Consider the following 24976-nt stretch of genomic DNA (forward strand, 5'->3'; position numbering starts at 1 on the left):
TTTTCCAAAAATGCTTTGTTATGTAAAACTGTTATATTTAGTATTGTCGCGTCCGTGACAACCTGCTCTATAAAAACACCACATAATCTAACCTGTCAGATGAATGTTATAAATAACAAAAAATTTAAACGGTGCCAAAACAGGTATTTCTTGTTATGTTGCCTCACAAAAAGTGTAATATAGAGCAACCAAAAATGATATGTACCCTAAAATAGTAACAACAAAACTGCCACCCTATCCCGTAGTTTCCAAAATGGGGTCACTTTTTTGGAGTTTCTGCTCTAGGGGTGCATCAGGGGGGCTTCAAAGTAACATGGCAACTTAAAATTATCCCAGTGAAAATCTGCCCTCCCTGTGCCTGTACAGTGGTTTACAATCACATGTGGGGCGTTTCTGTAAACTACAGAATCAGGGTAATAGATATTAAGTTTTATTTGGCTGTTAACCCTTGCTTTGTTACTGGAAAGTAAATGGATTAAAATGGAAAATCTGCAAAAAAAGTGAAATTCAGAAATTTCATTTACATTTTCCTTTAATTCTTGTGGAACACCTGAAGGGTTAACAAAGTTTGTAAATTCAGTTTTAAATACCTTGAGGGGTGTAGTTTCTAAAATGGGGCCATTTATGGGGGGTTTGTTTCTATTATTTAAGTCCAACAGTGACTTCACAACTGAGCTAGGGCTGCAGTAAACGATTATTCTACCGATTATTGTTACGATTAATCGAGTAATCTAATGAGAAAAATGAATGAATAGACTGTTTTCCATTGTCTGTCCGGGCTCTGGAAGCCCTGAGCTCAGCAGTAATGAAGCTCACAAGTGCTCATCGCCTGCAGTCCCCGGCCGCCCGGATCCTCCTTGCCTGTACCTTGTCTCCCCAGATCTCTGCAGTGTGCTCACGGCAGCGTCCTCTCTCCTACTTTGCTGTTTCTCGCAGTGAGGTTGTGGACATGGCCTTACCTTCCTGTAGGGCAGGGGTGTCCAAACTTTTTTCGAGGAGGGCCAGATTTGATGAAGTGAACATGTGCGAGGGCCGACCATTTTGCCCAACATTCTTTGAACCATTAAAATTACATGCAAATTAACTATTTTATGCAAATTTTTTTGCAAACAGCATACCTTTCATTTTGTGACTTGGATGACAAATCTAAACAGGTGTTAAATCACTCTGCCTTTAATATAAAAAACAGGAGGCAGAAATATGTCGGAAACAGTACATTACAAGGTTGTCTGTTAACTTTTAAATTCCAAAAATGTGAACAGGAACAGAACACCAAGTATACACATATGTTCAAATATATTTATAACTGATTGACCAACTGACATTAAAGGGAACCGGTCATCAACTTTATTCCGCCCATACTATACTAACGGCAGTATAAAGTAGAGACAGGTGAGATGATTTCAGCGGTCGGTCATTTATAAGTTAAAAGTAAGTGGTTGCCGAGAACCAACATCACAATCATTGCAGATTAGGCCTGGAAAAGAGTCATGGCCACCTGAGAAGAGTCCTGGTTATTCATGAAGTCCTGCTCTCTCCGTCCACCTGCTGATGACTGACCGGCTTCTACCAAGTTTCTTTTCTCTCTAGGAGAGAACTGCCAATCATCAGCAGATGGACGGGGGGGAGAGCAGGAGATTATGAATATCCAGGACTCTTCTCAGGTAGATTTGACTCTTTTCCAGGCTCAGTCTGCAATGATTATGATGCTGGTTCTCAGCAACCACTTACTTTTAGCTCATGAGGGGCACACCGCTGACATCAGCATTTCTGTCACAAATTTATGCTGCCCTCAGTGAGATTAGCATAAAGTTGATGACAGGTTCCCTTTAACTGAGATTTTACAACGTATTCATCTCAACTGAAAAAAATCTTGCCTGCACTAATGTGAAGGGTGAAACTGAGATCTGGACTGCAGCAGATAGGCTAGATCTGGTTCAAAGGCTGTGGTTTTGATGCGCAAAATATCACGCAAGTGAGTGTCACTTAGTCTTGTCCGCATGCGATTCTTGTTAAGGTTCATAACAGAGAATGTCTTCTCACACAAATATGTTGAGCCAAACAAGCTCAGCATTTTCTTTGCCAATGTTTGAATCTCTTTAAAACGGCTCTTTGTCACCACCAGACATCTGAGAAGCTCTGACAGACGTTCTTCAGAACCTCCTCCTTGAGGTTCCTTTTGTTTTGCTTTCGTTTTTTCATCTCGTTAGCCTCTCTCAGCTGTCATGTAGTTGCACTGATTGCATCCCTTTAAATCCCTTGCCATACTGCATCACTTTGCGGTTTATACAACTTCCTGGAGTGTGTGCATGCTGGATGCTACTACTGAGTCTTCTACAGATAGGTTTTGTTCATTCATTTGTGTTTTCCTGTTTGCTGGATCCTAGGTGACCCTGACTCCCTCCGTATCAAGTGTAGGGAGCCGGTGGTCGTGTCCCCTTACTATTATAGGGTGTTCAGGTGTTATACAGTCGAGGAACTGTATAACACCTGAGGAACTGTTATACAGTCGAGGAACATGTTTGGTCCTTAAGGCTCTGAAGGTCAAGTAGCTCTTCAGTCACATTCATTTCATCGTCCACCCCTCTCAGAAAAATCAGCAACTGAGCTGTGTCGGAGAGGTCCGTGCTTTCATCACAGGCTATTGAAAAGAAGTCAAAATCAACTCCTTTTGACGTTAACTGTCTCTTCATATCTAATGAAATTTCTTCTACTCTCCGTGCTGCAGGGTTACGAGCCAGGCAAATGTTGGAAAACTCTGACTTCTTCTCGGGACAGATATTCTGCACCATTTTCATAACGCATTCTTTAATAAAGTCACCCTCAGCAAAAGATTTGCAATTTTTAGCAATTAACGTTGCTACCTCATAGCTAGCCCTTGTGGCATTTTTATTTGACTCACGGGCTCTTGTAAAAAAATCGCTGTTGTGACAGGCCTCTTTCACACTTGCGTTGTCCGGATCCGGCGTGTACTCCACTTGCCGGAATTACACGCCGGATCTGGAAAAACGCAAGTGAACTGAAAGCATTTGAAGACGTCTTCAAAATGCTTTCAGTGTTACTATGGCAGCCAGGATGCTAAAGTCCTGGTTGCCATAGTAGTAGTGGGGAGCGGGGGAGCAGTATACTTACAGTCCGCTCGGCTCTCGGGGCGCTCCAGAATGACGTCAGAGCGCCCCATGCGCATGTATGACGTGCCATGCGATCACGTGATCATGCGCTTGGGGCGCCCTGACGTCACTCTGGAGCGCCCCGGGAGCCGCACGGACGGTAAGTATACTGCTCCCCGCTCCCCACTACACTTTACCATGGCTGCCAGGACTTTAGCGTCCCGGCAGCCATGGTAACCACTCAGAAAAAGCTAAACGTCGGATCCGGCAATGCGCCGAAACGACGTTTAGCTTAAGGCCGGATCCGGATCAATGCCTTTCAATGGGCATTAATTCCGGATCCGGCCTTGCGGCAAGTCTTTAGGATTTTTGGCCGGAGCAAAAAGCGCAGCATGCTGCTGTATTTTCTCCGGCCAAAAAACTTTCCGGTCCGGAACTGAAGACATCCTGATGCATCCTGAACGGATTTCACTCCATTCAGAATGCATTAGGATAAAACTGATCAGGATTCTTCCGGCATAGAGCCCCGACGACGGAACTCTATGCCGGAAGACAAGAACGCAAGTGTGAAAGAGCCCCTAAAACAGCTTCAAGTTGCTTCACCTTGTCACTGCAGTTGCGCCCTGTTAGCTTGACGTATGTGCTGTGTCTCGACTGGTAGTGTCTCTTCACATTAAATTCCTTATTAACAGCCACAGTCTCTTGGCATATTAGACAAACACAGTGATTACGTATTTCAGGGAAAAAATATTCCACTTTCCACCTGTCCTGGAAGCGGTGTTCCTCACTGTCAACTTTTCGTTTCTTATTTGTAGTTGTCATTATAAAAATTGGCCAGATGGGGAGAAGTTATTTGTAGAAAGTACTAGGAGCACAATCAGATTCTAGCCCAGTGACGTACAGTGAGGGGTTAATGAAGGCTATGACAGCTTGCTACCACTGATTCGGATTATGCCCCCTTTTCCGCTTTAGTTCACAGCCCAGCCTGCAAGTGTGTGTTTTTTTCCCTCAATAGACTCAAATAGGCTCAATAGCCCTTATGGTCACCCTGGCCTTGTGGCTGTAAGTGTGGAGGCGCAGGGAGAAGGAAAGGCGACGTTAATTGGTTATGACTTTGATTATGATGGACCTGGAACTCAGCGCTAAAACGCAGCCGGAAACGTTTTAATACATTTTTTTCTTCTACATTTGTGACCTTCACACTGTATAAATGTCCTCTGGGGGTAATGTGACCGTGGAGGTAGGAGACCTCAAACAAAGCAGTATGACATTTTGGCCGATATTCTGGCCTTACAAGAGAAGAAAAGCAGAGATCTCGCGATGTCAGAGATCTCGTGACATCTGAGATTTGGGCTTTCCTTCTCCCTGAGCCCAAATCCCGCAAGATCTCGGACGTTGTGAGATCTCGGCTTTCCTTCTCTGTGAAGGAAAAGACCAAATCTCGAGTGATCTCAGACGTCGCCGCGAGATTTGGCCTTTGCTGATGCAGCCTCTTCCTGTGAAGCTGTGGGCTCCCGGTGAGTAGCTGGCGGTGACTGGTGAGAGGGGCCGGGGGCCAGAATACTCATGATTTAATCAAACCTCTGGGGGGCCGTTTTACTCCGGACCGTGGGCCGGACTTTGGACATGCCTGCTGTAGGGGCTCCGCTTCACAGCTGCTCAGTCTTCTTCTCAGCGTGCTGAACTGCCATCCTGACATAACACAGTGTCGGGTCATAGTGCACACATATGTGCAATATGTAATGACGATGTGTCAGGGCTAATAGTGCAGCGCAGTACGGGCCAGCGGGTGACCACGGGGCGGTAAGTTATAGCAAGCGCTTCACTCCCGCTCCGTGGTCACATGACACAAACAAATCCTCGATGCAGGAAATTCGCATTGAGGATTTTTTTGTGCCCTAAACTGAACAGGTCCTTAAAAAGTGGGTTTTTGAAATTTTCTGAAAAAGATTTGCTTCTAAACTTCTAATGCCCCTTGCAGACGAGCAAGTATTCCGCGAGGGTGCAATGTGTGATGCGAACGCATTGCGCCCGCATGGAATCCGGACCCATTCATTTTAATGGGTCTGTGTACATGAGCGTTGTTTTTCACATATTACTTGTGCGTTGCGTGAAAATTGATGCTCTTAGAAGTTATGCGATGGTCTCGGATAGGGGTTCACATAAGATATCACAGTTTTTTATAGTGCATAGATTACATCGATCCCCCTGGATCTTAAAAAGAATGGGCGTGAGAACTTCAGACAAGTGCCCGAAATGTAGGGGAGAGAAAGTAGACTTAATTTATTGTTTTTAGAGATGCCCCAGACTGTTCAGATATTGGAACAAAATAGCAGAGACCGTATATTTATATTTTTGAAGGTTCAAATATCCGAAGATCCAGTAACTTGTATATTAGGGGCAACTGACCACCTGAAGTTAAATAAAGAGATACGACTGGTTCTGAATAAAGTACTATTTCAAGCTAGACTCCTTATACTTAGGAAATGGGTAAAGGAAGATCCCCCGACAGCGGGACAGTGGAGAGAAGCAGTTGACAATTTGATAAAAGGGGAACGGGTGACGGAGTGCCATAGTGAAAAATCACAAAAACTTGATGAATTATGGAAAAAATTGTTACTTTAGGGCTGGATGTTGTTTTGTTTTGTTTTCCCCGTCCCCCTCTCTCTCCCTAAGGTGGGTGGTGGGTGGGTATCTGGGTTAGAGTAAAGGCTAAAAGAGGGACAAAAAAAAAGAAAAAAAAAATGGTTATGAGATTTATTAATCTGCAATATGGACTTGTGTACTGTTGAGTTGGTGTGTTTTGGGTACAAATGTATGTTTTTTATAAAGTTAAAACAAAGGTATTACCACATAAAGTGACACATGTCAAATTTCCAAAAGTGGATTTTAATGACAACATTTAATTTACCACTATAACACCCGGCATCTGATGACACCTACCTGAGGTATAACAGCCATTACTACATGTCTCCAGCCTTTATAGTGTAGAAGTAATGTTATCTATAACACCCGGCATCTGATGTCACCTACCTGAGGTATAACAGCCATTACTACATGTCTCCAGCCTTTATAGTGTAGAAGTAATATCACCTATAACACCCGGCATCTGATGACACCTACCTGAGGTATAACAGCCATTACTACATGTCTCCAGCCTTTATAGTGTAGAAGTAATATCACCTATAACACCCGGCATCTGATGTCACCTACCTGAGGTATAACAGCCATTACTACATGTCTCCAGCCTTTATAGTGTAGAAGTAATATCACCTATAACACCCGGCATCTGATGTCACCTACCTGAGGTATAACAGCCATTACTACATGTCTCCAGCCTTTATAGTGTAGAAGTAATGTCATCTATAACACCCGGCATCTGATTACACCTACCTGAGGTATAACAGCCATTACTACAGGTCTCCAGCCTTTATAGTGTAGAAGTAATGTCATCTATAACTCCCGGCATCTGATGACACCTACCTGTTGTATAACAGCCATTACTACATGTCTCCAGCCTTTATAGTGTAGTAGTAATGTCATCTATAACACCCGGCATCTGATGACACCTACCTGAGGTATAACAGCCATTACTACATGTCTCCGGCCTTTATAGTGTAGAAGTAATGTCATCTATAACACCAGGCACCTGATGACACCTACTTGAGGTATAACAGCCATTACTACATGTCTCCAGCCTTTATAGTGTAGAAGTAATGTCACCTATAACACCCAGCATCTGATGACACCTACCTGAGGTATAACAGCCTTTACTTCACGTCTCCAGCCTTTATAGTGTAGAAGTAATGTCATCTATAACACCCAGCATCTAATGACACCTACCTGAGATATAACAGCCATTACTACATGTCTCCAGCCTTTATAATGTAGTAGTAATGTCATCTATAACACCCGGCATCTGATGACACCTACCTGAGGTATAACAGCCTTTACTACAGGTCTCCAGCCTTTATAGTGTAGAAGTAATGTCATCTATAACACCTGACATCTGATGATACCTACCTGAGGTATAACAGCCATTACTACATGTCTCCAGCCTTTATAGTGTAGAAGTAATGTCATCTATAACACTTGGCATCTGATGACACCTACCTCAGGTATAACAGCCATTACTACATGTCTCCCTAGCCTTTATAGTGTAGAAGTAATGTCATCTATAACACCCAGCACCAGATGAGACCTACCTGAGATATAACTGTCATAACTACATGTCTCCAGCCATTGTCAGTATAAAATCAGCCTGGTAGTTACAAAAAAAGTGGTTCACTGCCCAGAGTGCTTCTTTACTGAAGCCTCACCTTAAGAAACCTCCCAATTCACTTCATTCATTATTCCATACCTGTGGTCACACGTACTGGAATGTCCTCCTCCACCCCACTCTTACACGGGGGATCGCTCATCATCCGCTCTTCTTCATCCTCGACTTTAATAATAGTCAGATCTTCCCGGTGATTTGTCATCTGTAACAATTCAGTACAATACAGCAGACAGGTGGGAAATCTAACAGATCCACATAAGAGACCCCCACCATCTATGACCCCTCTATGACTGCAGGACCCCTCTATATAGATGTGTATAGGGCTCAGCTCCATCTACCTGATGGTTCTCCGGGAGCTTCTCCTCTGGACAGTCCTGGGAATACAGAGGATGGGGACATCTCTCTGGTGGATTTCTCCTTCTGGATCCATCTGTGGAGACACAAGCACACAATGACTGAATACATGGCCTCCTGTAGATCTGTCTACAGATCAGACTCTTCTCTTAGTTCCTTCACTTCCAGGTTTAGCCTGGAGCTGTTTTTCTATCCAGAGACTAGGCTTTCACTTCTTCCTCAGAAGGGTGGCCATTTTGAGCAGGTGGAAGACACATAATAATAATTTTTATTTATTCTGCGGTTTAAATTTTAATAGTAGATCCACTTTCAAGTTCATAACAAGATGCTCGCCTATGCACTAGGCTACTTAGGAGTTAGGCGACCCCCCCAAACGCATCCACACACAATGCTGTAACCTTCTGTCAAATAAAGGCGGAGGGAAGACCACACTACAGATGCACAACAATTACAGGAACGCGCTGTGGTCTACAATACGATAGGGACACTATAGCACACCGACTTTCAATGGTAACACAGGAAAGCCGTACTTTGAGGATGTGGGAATGTTTAGAACAGTAAGGAATGACTTATTAAATTTTGATATTTAATATATAAAAAGTACAGTGGTACAAGTTAAAAGAAGATGACAAAAAGACTTACACATTAGAAAACTGTACATAAAGCAAAACAGAATTTGATTGGTTAAGGATCCACGCTGGGAGCACAGCTGAAATCCGATCAGTCCTACATTAGATGTTTCTCGTGGCTCTGACCATGTCTGGTTTTCAGTATGCAATTTTTAAAGGGGTCTTAGCCGACCACCCTACTCCCCTCTTAGTCATGTTACAGGGGGCTGTAGCTGACCACCCTACTCTCCTCTTAGTCACGTGACAGGGGGCTGGCTAATTACATGGAAAAGGTGGAAAGTTTTATGGCATAATTTATTGTGAGGCACAACCTCTTGTAGGTATCTCTGAGAAGGATAACGTGACTGGGAAGTTATGCAGGATATATTACCAACCGAGAAATACCAAACACGAATATGATATAGTAATCCATTAAACCAATGTCATTTGGTAGGTTTCCTAAAGCCGAAAATCCTGACATTACAGACCAAAGAAGATCATCATAAGATCATAAGATATTTATTACAAAATATGAATTATGACATGGCAGCCTTTGAAGTATATTTTTGGGGTCTATGCTGTATACAGCCACCATTCACCAGCATGAGGTACCTGGAGACGTCCTGTGTGCAGCATCGTGAATGCCATTAGTATCTAGAAGGTAAGTGATGTTTTAGACACTGGCAGATAGCTTGGTTCTTTGTCTGCAAAAAATTTTATGTCACGCTGGTGCTTTGTGTCTGCTGCTGTCCCAGGCAAGTGTCGCTCCTCTCTCCCTCCTAGAGTTAAAAGCCTGGTTGGTTCCCTGAGGTGAAGTCCAGACTTTTGTACAGGGTTTGAGGATGAATACCAGGAGCCACCAGGAGAAGGCCCTTAGGTTTAGCCCAATGTCTAACTGATTAGTTAGCACAATAGGTCCACGCCATTCCAGGAAATGGCTCTGCAACAGGAACGCCAAGAGCAAATACTGTCATAATTGTGTAATGTTAATGCTTGTCTGAATACCCTGACAACTCTCACAGCTGTACCACAGTCCTCTGCAGCAACTGCAACATCACCACCACCACCGGCTACTTCCGTGGCAGCTTCTGGTCTTCATTTATCGATTCCTCCTCGATACACTGGAGTTCCCATGCAATGCCGTGGATTCATAGACCAGCGTACGCTGCACTTAAGCTGCTGTAATATCAGTTCCCGACTGAATGCACCAGTGGCTTTAGTGATTGGAAGAAGCACTGACCCGCTGTGGGAGAGGAATGATCCAGTCACTAACAACCTGAGAGACTTCTTGGAGACTTTCCGAAAAGTGTTTGATGATCCTGGATGCACTATTTTTGCTGCTTCCTCTCTACTACCACTACATCAGACCAGATCAAGGATGAATTAGCTGGCTGTGATGTTCCAACCTCTGGTATATCTTGCCACCCATATAGATCTGTGGTTCTGTGAGAGTGCTAAGGTGGCAAAGATCTTCTCTCCTAGCACTGACCTTCAAAAGACCTCTATTTCCTTTGCCTCCAACCAGAAGTTGCACTACATTTTTTCCAGAACAGTAAAAATGCTCCTTTTACCCTTTTCGAGGAGTATCTTTAGTCGAGGAGGAATGCGAAAGTTGCATTAATTCAAATATATAACACATAGGTATACAGTTGTTCACATCTGCGTGGCAGGCTTGGTTCAGGGCCTCTGCAGAAGATTCTGTCAAAAACACTGGACAAGAAAGCCTTGCATGCAACACTTTGCCTGGTAAAAAGACAATATTCTGAATGATCTCCATTAGGGTTGTTTTGTGTATCGAAATATCGATACCCAGTTGATACTTTTGTCCCGGTATCGGATTTGCCTTTTACTGATACTAGGTAGCCTAGTATCAGAGAACATGGAGCGTGCTGCTGTCAGCGCGCACCATGTTCCCTCTACAGCACAGGGGAGAAGGATGCCAAACGCTGCCAATGAGGAGAGAGAGGGGCGGGCGCACTGCGCCACCAATGAAAGTTAACGCTTGATACGAATACAGGAGGCGGGTGCTGGCATCAGAATCACATAGCCGGCACCCAACCTCTATGACAGGGCGCTGCGATCAGCGGCAATTAACCCCTCAGGTGCTTCCTGTCCACAAGTGTGCATGGCTTACCAACTACATTACAAAGCTAAGCAGATGTCTTTGATAAAAAACAAGCATAGACTTTGCCACCTCATCGGCCTTAGGACTGTCTAATTGATCTGTTACCTGAAACCACTCCGCCTAGAGGTCGGGTATTTCCCCATTCAGTTCCAGAGACTGAAGCTATGTCCGACTTACTATATTAGGGAGAAGGTAGACAGGATTTTTATTTGTAAGCCTTCATCACCAGGTTCTTCTTTGTGAAGAAAAAGGATAGATCCCTCAGGCCATGTATTGACTACAGCGGATTTAATAAAATGACAGTAAAGAATATATAACCCTCTGGCGGTGGAGCTGATAGCCAAAAGAGGCAGACGTGTTCTGTAGGAGCTCCATACTACGCTTCTCTTAGCCCCATAGGGCTCTAATGACCCCACACAGAACCTCTGGTACCTTTTGGTTTTTGCAATGTAGCTGGTTATTCCAATAGCGCTTCTTCCCTTGTTCCTCTTTGTGTGGCTGCGGTATCGCAACAGAACCGCACAAACTGCTGCAATTCTCAAATACACTTTTAAATGATACCGTGCACTCCCTTAACCACCTTACATCTGCCCATAGGATATAAATGTCCTATGGGCGGTTGTTTATCTCTGAATGGACGTTCTGAAACGTCCATTCATAGATGGCAGCTGCACGCTAATCGTCCAGCTGCCAAGCAGGAGGGGGGGGCGCTGTCAGTGACAGCAGGGCACCCTAGAGAGGGCACCCCAGGTGTCCCTGCCTTCTAGATTGCTGTATACAGATCAGGAAGTGCACTCCCGGCCCGGTGGTCATGTGACCGCTGGGGCCGGGAGTGTGCAGGAACTGTCGGGTCTTCCACAGACCTCGATCAGCCCTGCACTGAGGTTGTACAGCGTTGTATACTACTGTACAGCCTCTCTGGGGGGTGTATTTCCACTGTAACTGGGGCTACTAGGAGAAATCAATAGTGAAAAAAAAAAGAAAAAAAAGTGAAGTTAAATGTTCCCCAGAGGTCTTGTATGACCTTTGGAGGACGCAAAGTGTAAAAAAATAAATAAATAAAGTTTTTTTTAAAAATAAAATAAAAAAAGGTTTAAAACAAAAATTCCAAAATGAAGTAATAAAAAAATAAAATAGAATTTTTTTTTTTTAAATGGACATATCTGATGTTGCCGCGTCCATAACAACCGACTCTTTAAATATATCACATGATCCACCCTGTCCGATAAACACCATAAAAAAATAAAATAAACACTCAAAAAAAGCCATTTTTGTCACCTTACATCACAAAAAGTGCAACACCAAGTGATCAAAAAGGCGTATGTCCCACAAATGGTACCAATAAAACTGTCACCTCATCGCACAAAAAAAAAAACTATAGCTCTCAGAACATGGAGACATTAAAACATCATTTTTTTGTTTCAACAATGATATTATTGTGTTAAAGTGAAATAAATAAGGTATCGCCGTGTCCGTAACAACTAGCTCTTCTAAAAAAAAAAAGTGCCAAAAAAGCTATTTTTTGTCACCTAACATCACATAAAGTGCACCACCAAGCGATCAAAAAGATGTATGCCCCCTAATATAGTACCAATCAAACCGTCACCTCATAATGCAAAAAATACACTAAGACAATCGGTCAAAAAATAAAAAAGCTATGGCTCTCAGACTATGGAGACACCAAAAAAATCACTAAAACATTTTTCTTTTTGTTTCCAAAATGCAATTATTGTGTAAAACTTAAATAAATAAGAAAAAGTATACATATTAGGTATTGCCACATCTGTAATGATCTGCTCTATAAAAATGTCACATGACCTAACCCCTCAGGCGAACGGTGTAAAAATAAATAAATAAAAACTGTACTAAAACAACCCATTTTTTGGTTACCTTGTCCCATAAAGTATAATAATTAATTATAAAAAAATCATATTTACCCAAAAATGGTACCAATAAAAATGTCAACTGCAAAAAATTAGCCCCTGCACAAGACAATCGGCAGAAAAATAAAAAAAATATGGCGTTCAGAAAATGGAGACACAAAAACAATGTTTTTTTCAAAAATACTTTATTATGTAAAACTGAAACAAACAGAGTTAACATATTTGATATCATTGCGTCCGTAACAACCCGCTCTATAAAAAAAAGCAAATGACCTACCCTGTCAGATGAATGTTGTAAAAAATAAACTGTCAAAACAGCCATTTTTTTATTACCTTGCCTCACAAAAAATGTAACATACAGCAATAAAAATTCATATGTACCCCAAAATAGTACTGATAAAACTGGCACCTTATCCCCTAGTTTCCAAAATGGGGTCACTTTTTGGGAGTTTTTACTCTAAGTTGCATCTGCAGGGTTTCAAATGGGACATGGCATCTAAAAACCAGTTCAGCAAAATCTGCCTTCCAAAAACCATATGGCGCTGCTTTTCTTCTCCGCCCTGTCGTGTTTCCTTACATTAGTTTATGTCCACATGTGGGGAGTTTTCTGTGAATCGCAGAATCAAGGTAATAAATATTGAGGTTTTTTTTGGCTGTTAACCCTCGATGTGTTAAAGAAAAAAATGGATTAAAATTGAAAATCTGCCCAAAAAGTAAAATTTAGAAATTTCATCTCAATTTTCCTTTAATTCTTGAGTAACTTGAGGGGTGTAGTTTCTATAATGGGGTAATTTATGGGGGGTTTCCACTATGTAAGCCCCACAAAGTGACTTCAGACCTGAACTGGTCCTTAAAAAGTGGGTTTTGGAAATTTACTTTAAAATTTTAAGAACTGCTTCTAAAATTCTAAGCCTCTAACGTCCTAAAAAAATAAGATGACATTTACAAAATGATGCCAACATAAAGTAGACTTATGGGGAATGTTAAGTAATAAATATTTTATGTGGTATCACTTTCTGTTTTAAAAGCAGAGAAATAAAAATTTTGAAAATTGCTAATTTTTCCAAATGTTTGGTAAATCTTGGATTATTTTATAAATCAAGGTGAAATATATCGACTCAAATTTACCACTGTCATGAAGTACAATGCGTCATGAGAAAACAGTCTCAGAATGGCTTGGATAAGTAAAAGTGTTCCAAAGTTATTACCACATAAACATGACACTTGTCAGATTTGCAAAATTAGGCTCCGTCAGGAAGGGGGTAAATGGCCCGGATGTGAAGTGGTTAAACTAAATGTAGTCCCCCCTGCTTTAAGGTACCCGCGGTATAGGAATCAACTTCTATTTACCTTTTAGCTGACTTTCTGCCAGGTTCTGTCTCTTTCTATGCGCAGTCCGGGACTCACACTCTCGCGGGTCTGGTGTCTCAGTTAGTGCATCGCGCCCAGGCCGGTGGCCCAAATCCGTTTTTACAGGAGTTCATGACGCGCGCTCTCACGGAGCAGCAGTGACGTCACTTCTGACACTACAGATAGCAGATGCCAAAATTTACCCGACGTGTTTCAGACAGAACGCTGTCCTTCCTCAGGGAAGTGTCACGGACGGTGTACAGGAAACAAGGCAAAACAACATGCATAAATGAGTCGCTGGATCCAAAAGCTAAGGAACAAAAGGGGGACCCCTGCAGAAGACCTGGCGCTTTCCCTGGCTGCTCAGCCTATGCAAAGATCCGAATGGTGGAGGTTTGCATATCCACGTACCTTGACTATATAACCCCTGAGCACCCTACAATAGTGAGGGGACACGACCACCAGCTCCCTACACAAGATACGGAGGAAGTCAGGGTCACCTGGGATCCAGCAAACAGAAAATAACAGATAAATATTCCACACTTAACTTTGTAGAAGAGAGGAGAACCAGATGAGCATGCACACACACTCCAGGAAGAAGTATAGGCCGCCCAGAAAAGCATTCTGGGAAGGAATTTAAAGGGAAGCAATTAGTCCAACACATGACAGCTGAGAGAGGCTAACGAGATGAGTAACTGAATACCACAACAAAGAAACTCAAGGGGGAGGTTCTGAAAGGCCTCTGTCAGAGCTTCTCAGCTGTCTGGTTGTGACAGGAAGATTACCTGGCTATCATTAGTGCGCTCCTTATATGCGCTCGCTTTTTAACTCCTTGTCCTCCGCTATATAGTGTGAAATATTTTCCCTAATAGTAAAGACTTGTACCGTGCATGTTCCTATTCAAAGGCAAATAGTTCTATCTCGGCATTTAGACCACTAGGTGATAAGGTGTTCATATTAAAACTCCATTTGGTTTCTGCTCTAGACATATCTTTGATGAAGTCACCTCTTGCCCCTCTTGCTTTTCTTTACTGTTTCTATCCCGTTGAACCTGCAGAGTTTCCTTTGTGTTTTTCTTCATAGTGGCGTAACAACGGGTGTCCCTCAAACTCTCTCCGAATATTATACACGTTCCCCTATTCTTTTCTTTAGTTGTCTTTTAGTGCGGGCAATGTATATTTTATTACAGGGGCATGTTATTGCGTATATCACTCCACAACTATTGCAGGTGATAAATTGCTTGATGTTTTGCTTGCATGAGCCTTCCTTTTTTTTTTTGCATTCAGATTTTATTATTCCGGGACTTTATGCATCCTACACATTTTTTGCAAGGATAGAATCCATTTAGTTGGCCTTCTACTCTAGTCGATTTTTCACTTCCATTACTTATTGCTATACATTTATTTGTGCTCGGATTGGATCATAGTAAGAACCTACCCTACCTATCTCTACCTAATAGCAGCAGGAGTATGCCGGAACTGCTGTAGAAGGGCAGCCTAAAGGGGGCAGCCGGAACTGCTGTAAAAGGGCAGCCTAAAGGGGGCAACCCTAATATGAAGTGCCTTAAAAAAGGGGGGGGCGGTTTTGGGAGGGCTGAAAATGCTGCCGAGCCGTCCTCTGGCTGTAGCGCTCGCCGGTATAAGTAAGCAGTTGGCCCCGCCTCACCTCCCACAAATACGGCAAACAAATTGCCTTACACTTGTGCTTGGATCGGCTCATAGTAAGAACCTGCCCTACCTATCTAAACCTAATAGTAGCAGGATTATGCCGGAACTGCTATAGAAGGGCAGCCTATAGTGGCCAAAAAATAACAGACCATAGATACAGCAAATATATATTTATGACACAATTACAAAACCAAATCCTGAAACGCAAGTGACAGTTCACGGTGAGGATCTGGAATATAACGTGTATAGCAAGAAGAATTCCATCGACCCAACTTTTTAATGATATGAACCGGTACATTATGCTTGGAAGCACCTGACGCTGCACCAAAACGAAATGAATGACCTGTAATGGACAAAGGGTTAACCCCTGAATTGGCTAACAATATGCGGATAAACTTCAGGAACGTATGAATATTCAAAGGCGCAGCCTCCAACATAAACAGCCGGCTCAGCCTTGATAAACTGCAACCATTCATGTAATACATTCACCGGGCACCACTTATTGCCAGTGGCAAAATACTTGACCCCTACCGGTTCCCCCGGCCGGGCTGTCTTGGAAGCCTTTAAGGTGAGGATATAACAAGAGCCACTCCAGCGCAACTGACTCTTCCGCAAGTAATTTGTGGATGTATTGGCACAGGTAAACTCACCCGGCCTGAGGAACCCATAGAAAGCCAAGTACATGGCTGTTTTAATTAGTAAGCTAATACGCTAAACATGCTGCCAGAAAAAGGCTGCCGAGTGGGTAGTTTTTTAACGGACTCCTTCTGAATACTCTGAGAGTGGCAAAAAGGAACAAATGCGAGGAGGTAAGTTATAGGCCCCTCTCCCGCAGGCGGGTAGGTATGTTTAAATTTACTAAACAAGTGCCCGGCCGTCTTATATGTCCTAAGGGTATTAGTGGACAATGATTTAGCCATGAGGCTTCAGGCTACAGTGAGATATGCAACTCATCCATCAGCAACTGGAAATGATGGGGAGTTGGCGTCGGCAAACGATCTGCCCCTGGAAAAACCTGAAAAAAGAGTTAAAGATTAAGCCGGGACAGAGCATCCGCTGCAACATTACGCTGCCCACTAATATGTGTGCAAATTAAGTGACAATTATGTTGTAAAGACAGCCAAACGAACCTCCTCACAAATGACATTATCTGTTTCGAACCAGATCTATCCTTCATAGGGATGTCAGCAATTGCCGCATTATCGGTCAGAAATAACACTGTATGGTTCCTCCACTGTTTACCCCATACTAGCGCTATAGCGCTACTAGCACTATAGGATAAATTTCAAACAACGGGGGAACACTGAGAGAAGCCTGGGATAATCGCAATCTCCGGTGGCCAGGGACCAGGAAACCAATGCTTTCCATATATCGCGGCAAAGCCGACTGCCGGAGATGCATCTGTGTAAACTACTGGAGATTGATTAGAGACTACCGGAATAAACAGCGAGACTCCATTCCAATGTGTCCCACATTAATAAATCAGCAACGGCCTCTTGATCCAAATAAACTGGACTCTTCTGACTTTGGGCACAAGGAAGCAAAACCAGAAGTCTAGAAATAAAGGACCTTCCTTGGGGAATAATGCGCATAGCGAAATTGAGCATACCTAAAAGAGACTGGAGATCCGCCTTGGTAGTAACCCTAACCTGTGCCAATCTATGTACAACCTTCCTGATCCTATCTAATTTGTCTCATGGGAGACTACCTTGCATATGAACAGTATCTAAACGAATACCCAGAAATGTAATTAAGGTACTAGGATCTTCGACCTTGTGCGGAGCTACAGGAACTCTAAGATCTTCAAATACCGTATGCAATACCTGTAAGTCTTGAGGCTCTTGTAACGGGGGCTCAATCAAGAGAAAGTCATCCAAGTAATGAATAACATGATTGACACAGAAGGTGTTTGACAAAACCCAATGCAGGGCGCTAGCAAACTGGTCGAATAAGCATGGGCTAGATTTCGACTCGAACGTTAATTTACCAGAAAAGAAATACTGCTCTTGCCACTTGATACCATGCCACCGCCATAAGTCTGGTTGAATGGGGAGTAGCTTAAACGCATCTGTAACATCTGCCTTAGATAACCAGGCTCCTTCACCTAACCTAAGTATGACCTGAATAGCTACATCGATAGACGCATACTTCATGGAAAACTCTTCTGACGGGATCATAGAATTCAGACTAGGTATGGGTAAGGAATGTGGGGCCGACAAATCATAAATCAACCTTTTTTAATTAGAAAATTTGCCGGACACCACTCCAACCGGATTAATCCTCCAACATTCAAATGGGGGCTACTTCAAAGGACCAATTAAATATCCCTTATCTAACTCCATCTGAATTAACTGTGAAATAGCCTCAGGATCTTTGAATGCTGACAATACATTCCTGCACTCATATTGGGACTGACGGAGGGCGAGCATACCCATATGGAAACCGTTGACTAATCCGTTGAGCACAAGCTGTACCCAAGCTGGGTCTGGATGAGCGGCTAAGTGACAAGTAAGGAGTTCCACATTCACCACGCTTAGTCATGCCGGATTATTGTCCTTTTGAGGGCAAGAAACTCGGGGGTGGGCCCTAAAACAAAAGGCACACAAATGCAACAATCTACACTGGCTGTAGTCGCATGCAGAATAATTGAAAATTGTTACAAATTTGTGATTTACCTAAGTATTTAATTAGCCGATCCAATTTATCCACCAAGGGAACTACCCTGCTAACTGACGAGCCCGAAACAGCGCTAGACTGGGAAGTTTCCGATGTGTAATGAACATTAGAACACCACCCTGCAGTATGGGCATAGGAGTTACAAACCGTACAGGTTGGGGCTTTAAGTCCCGCAAAATGACGACAAAATAGTTCCGTATCGATATTAGACCAATCAATCGTATGCTGACACTGAGCAAGAGCCGCCGCTGCCTTAGCTGAAAATGAACGGTGATAGTTGTAGAATGCAGTACCACCATATTTGTATCCTAAATCTACCACTTTATACAGTACAGACCAAAAGTTTGGACACACCTTCTCCTTCAAAGAGTTTTCTTTATTTTCATGACTATGAAAATTGTAGATTCACACTGAAGGCATCAAAACTATTAATTAACACATGTGGAATTATATACATAACAAAAAAGTGTGAAACAACTGAAAATATGTCATATTCTAGGTTCTTCAAAGTAGCCACCTTTTGCTTTGATTACTGCTTTGCACACTCTTGGCATTCTCTTGATGAGCTTCAAGAGGTAGTCACTTTCAAAGTTTTCCCAATTTTTCGGACTGGCTGACCTTCATTTCTTAAAGTAATGATGGCCACTAATTTTTCTTTACTTAGCTGCTTTTTTCTTGCCATAATACAAATTCTAACAGTCTATTCAGTAGGACTATCAGCTGTGTATCCACCTGACTTCTCCACAACGCAACTGATGGTCCCAACCCCATTTATAAGGCAAGAAATCCCACTTATTAAACCTGACAGGGCACACCTGTGAAGTGAAAACCATTTCAGGTGACTTCCTCTTGAAGCTCATCAAGAGAATGCCAAGAGTGTGCAAAGCAGTAATCAAAGCAAAAGGTGGCTACTTTGAAGAACCTAGAATATGACATATTTTCTGTTGTTTCACACTTTTTTGTTATGTATATAATTCCACATGTGTTAATTCATAGTTTTGATGCCTTCAGTGTGAATCTACAATTTTCATAGTCATGAAAATTAAGAAAACTCTTTGAATGAGAAGGTGTGTCCAAACTTTTGGTCTGTACTGTACATATACAGGTCTAACTCCTCCCTCCTAAGTGGGCTAACAGTACAAACCACATCCCGAAACAAGCTAAAGGCCAACACCAACTCTGCAATATTGAGCTCTAGCGTCCCTGGATTTCAGTATCACGAGACCTCACCGCAGGCTATGGTTTTGTTATCTGGGGCCTCATGTGCAGCTATTAGAAGAGATGCCAAATTAACGTCTTTCCCTTCAAGGATGTCTTGTCGTATATTAGTGGCTATGAAATGGGAAGGTGCCATAGTGGGAGTAGGACTCGACCCACCAGGAGCACTTGACTGTGAAATAGTAGCCACCGTTGAGGTCTGCCCCACCAAGCCAGATGCAGCAGTTCTAGCTTCGACTGTCTCCAGCCTAGCCTGAATGTCAGACATTGAATAAGCCATCGTATTAATGACAGCGTGTAGCTAAGTAATTGAAGTCTGGATGATATTCATGGACACCACTTCATGGCTTGGTGCAGCCGAATCTGTAGAGAGAAGACGGTAATTCCTCTTTATAATAATTCTGCCATCAATTTTGAGATGGTCCACAACCTCAACGATGGTACTACACCTCGTACTTATTGCAAGTCACCACTGTCACAAGAGGAGGATGAGCCCCCAGCAAGAAACAACAATATACCTAAACCTTAGTATGAATGATGTATAGACAACCGCCACCTACAGCCGTGACTAGATTCATGTGAACCTACAGTCGTGACCCACTATACACTGATCCTGTTGTGACAGGACTAATGACATTGGATGTGGTCTACAGTCGTCGTAGAGCTTACCATGCTGAGACCGTAGTCGAGATGGACCTTTAAATCAAGTGTGAAGATGTGACAGACATTGCACCGTTGCCTGTAGTCGTGACAGGACTTGATCTCGAGTCTGTAGTCGTGACAGACATTGCACCGTTGCCTGTAGTCGTGACAGGACTTGGGATCAAGTCTGCAGTCGTGACAGACATGGCAATACCCCGCCTGTAGACGTGACAGGCCTCCAAGCTGGGCCCAGAGTATTGCGTAATCGTGGACCTGTATGTTCCAGGACGATACGCTGGCGCCTGCAGTGACCGAAAAAACATGCCTGTAACCGTTAAAGGACCTAAAACATTTTATTTATAAATATATATATATATATTGTAACGAGCCCCTGCTCGCTCTATTCTGCTCTCACGGCACTCCCTGATGTGACCACAATATCTGCTGGTTCCGCCGTTGATTATCCGGCCTCAACGACCGCTCGTGTCGTTTTAATTCTCACAGAACTAACACCAGTCAGGCTGTATGTGAGTTCAAACTGACAAAATCTTTATTAAATGCATCACATATATTTATATTGACAGTTGGAACACCTCTTTCAATTGGTAAATTGTAAAACCCCCTCTGATTGGCTATGCAAATGAGGTAAGCAGGGATTAGTTCAAGAGCTTGGCTGGGAGGCAGATGGGTGTGGCCATTGTCACGGAGATTCAAACCATGACATATATATTATTTATTTATTTTTGCTAGCACCATACTTTAATTGTAAAGCCATGACAGTGGGCCAAGACTGTAGGTCCAAAGACCCAGATTCGTGACATGTGAACATTTTAGCAGAGGCAACAGGAAGCCTAGTGCCTATGGATAAGGTGAAATAATGGCACACCCGTGAAGAAAAAAGGGGGCCCCTGACCAGTAGCACCCGCAAACAGTATAGCAAGCAAAAGCCCCTAAGTAGACTGACAACACTCTACCACAAACGGCATGACCAGACCTACCTTCTGATTATACGTAAAAGATTGAACTACAGCACACAACTAGTGCAGCTGACCGTTCTACGGAAATGAAAGAGAACAGACAACTTACTATCTAAAGAAGTGGCAAGTAACTAACTCTCTGATCGCCTGCGTGAGGCCAAGATTTTCCCGACGCTGGATCTATATGGCGCTTACAATATTATACGGAGAGCGACAAATGGAAGACCGCCTTCAATACTCGTAATGGTCATTGCGAGAACCTGATTACCTCACTACAGCTCAGCAATGCCCCGGCCCCAAGAATTCGTAAATGATATTTTCCAGGACCTCCTGTATTCTTGTATCAGCGTCTATCTGGAAGACACATCACAAGTCATGGTGCTCCAAAGATTAAGAGAAAACCGCCTGTATGCCAAACTGGAGAAGTGTGTCTTTGAGAAAAGGTCTCTCCTATTTCTGGGGTATATTATTTCCGACCAAAGGGTACAGATGGACCCTGAAAAATTATCTGCAGTACTGAATTGGCCTGGACCAACAGGCCTTTGGGCTATTCAACGCTTTCTTGGATTTATGAATTCCTACAGACAATTCATTCCCCACTTCTTTACTTTACCTGCGATCATTTCTGACTTGACGCTGAAAATAATGAATCCCAGAGAATGAACTACTGAAGCAGAATCATAAACATGCTTTTGCTGCAGCTCCTGCCCCTCATTGTCTTCTTAGAAGTGGACGTGTCCTCCACTGGAGCCAGGCCTGTACGCACTCAGAAAGCCACTGCTGGCAAAATGGTCACTTGTGGGGTTTTTCTAAATCCTTCTGCGCAGCCGAACAAAACTAGTCTATAGGAGACAGGGAGCTGCTGGCCATAAAGCTAGATGTGGAGGAGTGGCGTCATCTGCTTGACAATCACCATCATCATTTACACTAGCTATAAAAAATGTGACATATCTTCAGTCATCTCAGAGATTCTATCCCAATCAGGCACGTTGGTCTTTGTTTTTTCAGTTACATTTCGGCCCTGCTGACAACAATGTTAGGGCAGATGTCCCATCCAGATATTTTGATTCTTCTGACCAGGAGGAGCTCCCTCAGCTTGTATTGTCTCCATTGGTCCAATTCAAATTAAAGATACCCCTCCTGGAAAGACTTACGTTCCACTGGGCAGATGGCCAGGGGCATAAATCCAAATTGGCAAGAGATCCAGGGGTTTGTAAAACCATAGGATTTATCTCCAGACATTATTGGTGGCCATCCATTCATCAAGATGTGGAAGACTTTGTATCTGCTTGTGTAAACTGTGCCCAAAACAAATTGTCCAGACAAAAAACAGCCGCCCGACTTCTGCCTCTACCTGAAGCTTCAAGGCAACATGGAATTAATTTTATTACTGATCTTTCTTCCTCCTCCGGATGTCCAGTAATCCGGGTAGTGGTGGACCGAGAGGCAGAAACTAAGTAATGCTACCCAGACCACCAGACTAATCTGACAATGGAGGATTAAGCCCCAAAGGCCCAGTACTTATACTGCAGATCCCTACTCCTGCACCACAGGATGCTCCATCTCCACCACCAGCCCTCACCTCCTCCTGCACCACAGGCTGCTCCATCTGCACTTCAAGCCCTCACCTTCTCCTGCACCACAGGCTGCTCCATCTGCACCACCAGCCCTCACCTTCTCCTGCACCACAGGCTGCTCCATCTGCACCACCAGCCCTCACCGTCTTCTGCACCACAGGCTGCTCCATCTGCACCACCAGCCCTCACCTTCTCCTGCACCACAGGCTGCTCCATCTCCACCACCAGCCCTCACCTTCTCCTGCACCACAGGCTGCTCCATCTGCACCACCAGCCCTCACCTTCTCCTGCACCACAGGCTGCTCCATCTGCACCACCAGCCCTCCCCTTCGCCTCCCCGGTTAGGGTTACTCCGCTCCAGGCTACAGATATGGATGTCACTGATATCAGATGGAGGAGAGGGTCTGACACCTGACACCCGCCGATCAGCTGTGTGGATAGACCTCTGCACAGCTCAGTTTGAGGCCACAGTAATCATCCGAGTGCTGTGGCCCCTTCAGCCGATCAGCGAGGGCCCTGGGAGTCACTAATTATCTCTAACAGTCCCATAGAGATGAATGGAGTGGCAGCACATGTGACCATGGGGCCCCTGCTCTGGTTATTGTCGGGGCCCCAGCAGTCAGACCTCCACTGAGGAGACGCTTATCTCCTGTGTAGAGGGGGAAGTCTTTATAATGGGGCCTCCCCTTTAAGAGGTCGTTCTTCCCCGGGGACCTTTCCTGCAGACCCCGCGGTGAGTCCGGCCAGCAGTGGGAATCATATTTCCCGGATCCGTGACAGACGTTTATAAGTGGAGACCAGAAACAAAGAGGGAAGCAGGGGGAGGGGAGCAGGTAAGAGGAACAGCCAGGTGTGGGCGGAGTCACTGACAACCCCTTTAAGACTTCACCAATAAGCATAGTGACTGTGAGCACATCCATCTACACAATGTGTCTCCTCTTACCTGCTGATGTGAGGGGATCCTCCATCCTGACTGCTCCTCAGAACTCTCACTCCTCCATGGACAGAAAGATGAGCTGAAGGACCTGTGATGACGTCAACATCATGTGATCAGCCCAGAAGGGGCTGGAGCATATAAGTGGAGAAAAGTGGTGGAGTGAAGGACCTGTGATGACGTCTACATCATGTGATTATAAGGGGGCGGAGATTAGTAATGAGGTGGTGAAGGACCTGTGATGATGTCAATATCATGTGATATAAGGGGGCGGAGCTGAGTAATAAGGTGGTGAAGGACCTGGGATGACAACACAGTCATATGATTAAGGGGCGGAGCTGAGCAGTGGAGCTTGGTGGTGGCGAAGGACCTGGGATGACACTACAGTCATGTGACATGAGGGGGCGGAGCTGAGCAGTACGAGGCTTTATCACAGGCGGTGCAGCTGGAGCAGCAGGTAGACGGCGGGTTCTGAGCGGGAGACACCGGAAGTGGGTGTGCAGCGCTGATCTCTGCCCGGTCACTGCTGTGTGTTCTCTGTATATAGAGGATGTACAGTGCTGCCCATAATTATTCATACCCTTGGGCAAATGTTGACTTAAAGTTACTTTTGTTCAACCAGCAAGTCATTTTTTGATGGGAAATGACATCGGTGTCTCCCAAAAGATAATAAGACGATGTACAAGAGGCATTATTGTGGGAAAAAAAACAACATTTCTCAGCTTTTATTTACATTTGAGCAAAAAGTGTCCAGTCCAAAATTTTTCATACCCTTCTCAATAATCAATAGAAAAAGCCTTTATTGGCTATTCCAGCAATCAGACGCCTCCTATAATTGCAGACCAGCTTTTTGCAGGTCTCCACAGGTATATTTGCCCATTCATCTTTAGCAATGAGCTCCAAATCTTTCAGGTTGGAGGGTCTTCTTGCCATCACCCTGATCTTTAGCTCCCTCCACAGATTCTCCATTGGATTCCAGTCTGGACTCTGACTGGGCCACTCCAAAACGTTAATGTTGTTGTCCGCTAACCATTTCTTCACCACTTTTGCTGTGTGTTTTGGGTCATTGTCCTGCTGAAATGTCCACTGGTGCCCAAGGCCAAGTTTCTCTGCAGACTTCCTGATGTTGTCCTTGAGAACCCTCATGTATTGCTCTTTTTTCATGGCGCCGTTTACTGTGATTAGGTTCCCTGGTCCATTGGCTGAAAAACACCCCCAAAGCATTAGGCTCCCACCACCATGTTTGACAGTGGGGATGGTGTTCTTTAGAAAAAGTAAGGCAGCTCTCACCTGCAACAGTAGAATCACCAGAGGTGCACGGATGCCGCTCCTGGGTGCGGTATATACAGTAAGAAAGAGAAGAAAATCCAGCTCTCCCCGGTGAAAAAATGAGAAACTTTAATCCAGCAAGTTTAAAATCCATACAGGTGTACAAACAACGCGTTTCAGACCTCAGAGAAATATGGGTCCTTCCTCATGACAAACGTGTTTATGAAATGGGAGCTCCCTCTTAAGTAGCACATACTAACCCCAGGCTGATAGGTATCACCTGGGAGGTGGAGACCCAAGGGGGCGT

The 24976-nt window shown here is 43.9% G+C and overlaps 1 protein-coding gene across 1 annotated transcript in view; it reads right to left on the reverse strand.

Moving 5' to 3' along the window:
• LOC122935203 (zinc finger protein 665-like) overlaps positions 1 to 23507 on the reverse strand; it is an 88014-nt gene extending 64507 nt beyond the window's left edge. The window contains exons 1-3 of the mRNA XM_044290967.1: positions 23410 to 23507; positions 7728 to 7819; positions 7471 to 7591 (exon numbers count right to left, since the gene is read on the reverse strand). Of these exons, the coding sequence (XP_044146902.1) occupies positions 7471 to 7591; positions 7728 to 7819; positions 23410 to 23434 (238 nt within the window). The 5' untranslated portion in view covers positions 23435 to 23507. The remainder of the gene's footprint in view (positions 1 to 7470; positions 7592 to 7727; positions 7820 to 23409) is intronic.
• Positions 23508 to 24976: the final 1469 nt, after the last annotated feature.

Source organism: Bufo gargarizans, chromosome 4, assembly GCF_014858855.1.
Source record: "Bufo gargarizans isolate SCDJY-AF-19 chromosome 4, ASM1485885v1, whole genome shotgun sequence".
Taxonomy (NCBI): Eukaryota; Metazoa; Chordata; class Amphibia; order Anura; family Bufonidae; genus Bufo; species Bufo gargarizans.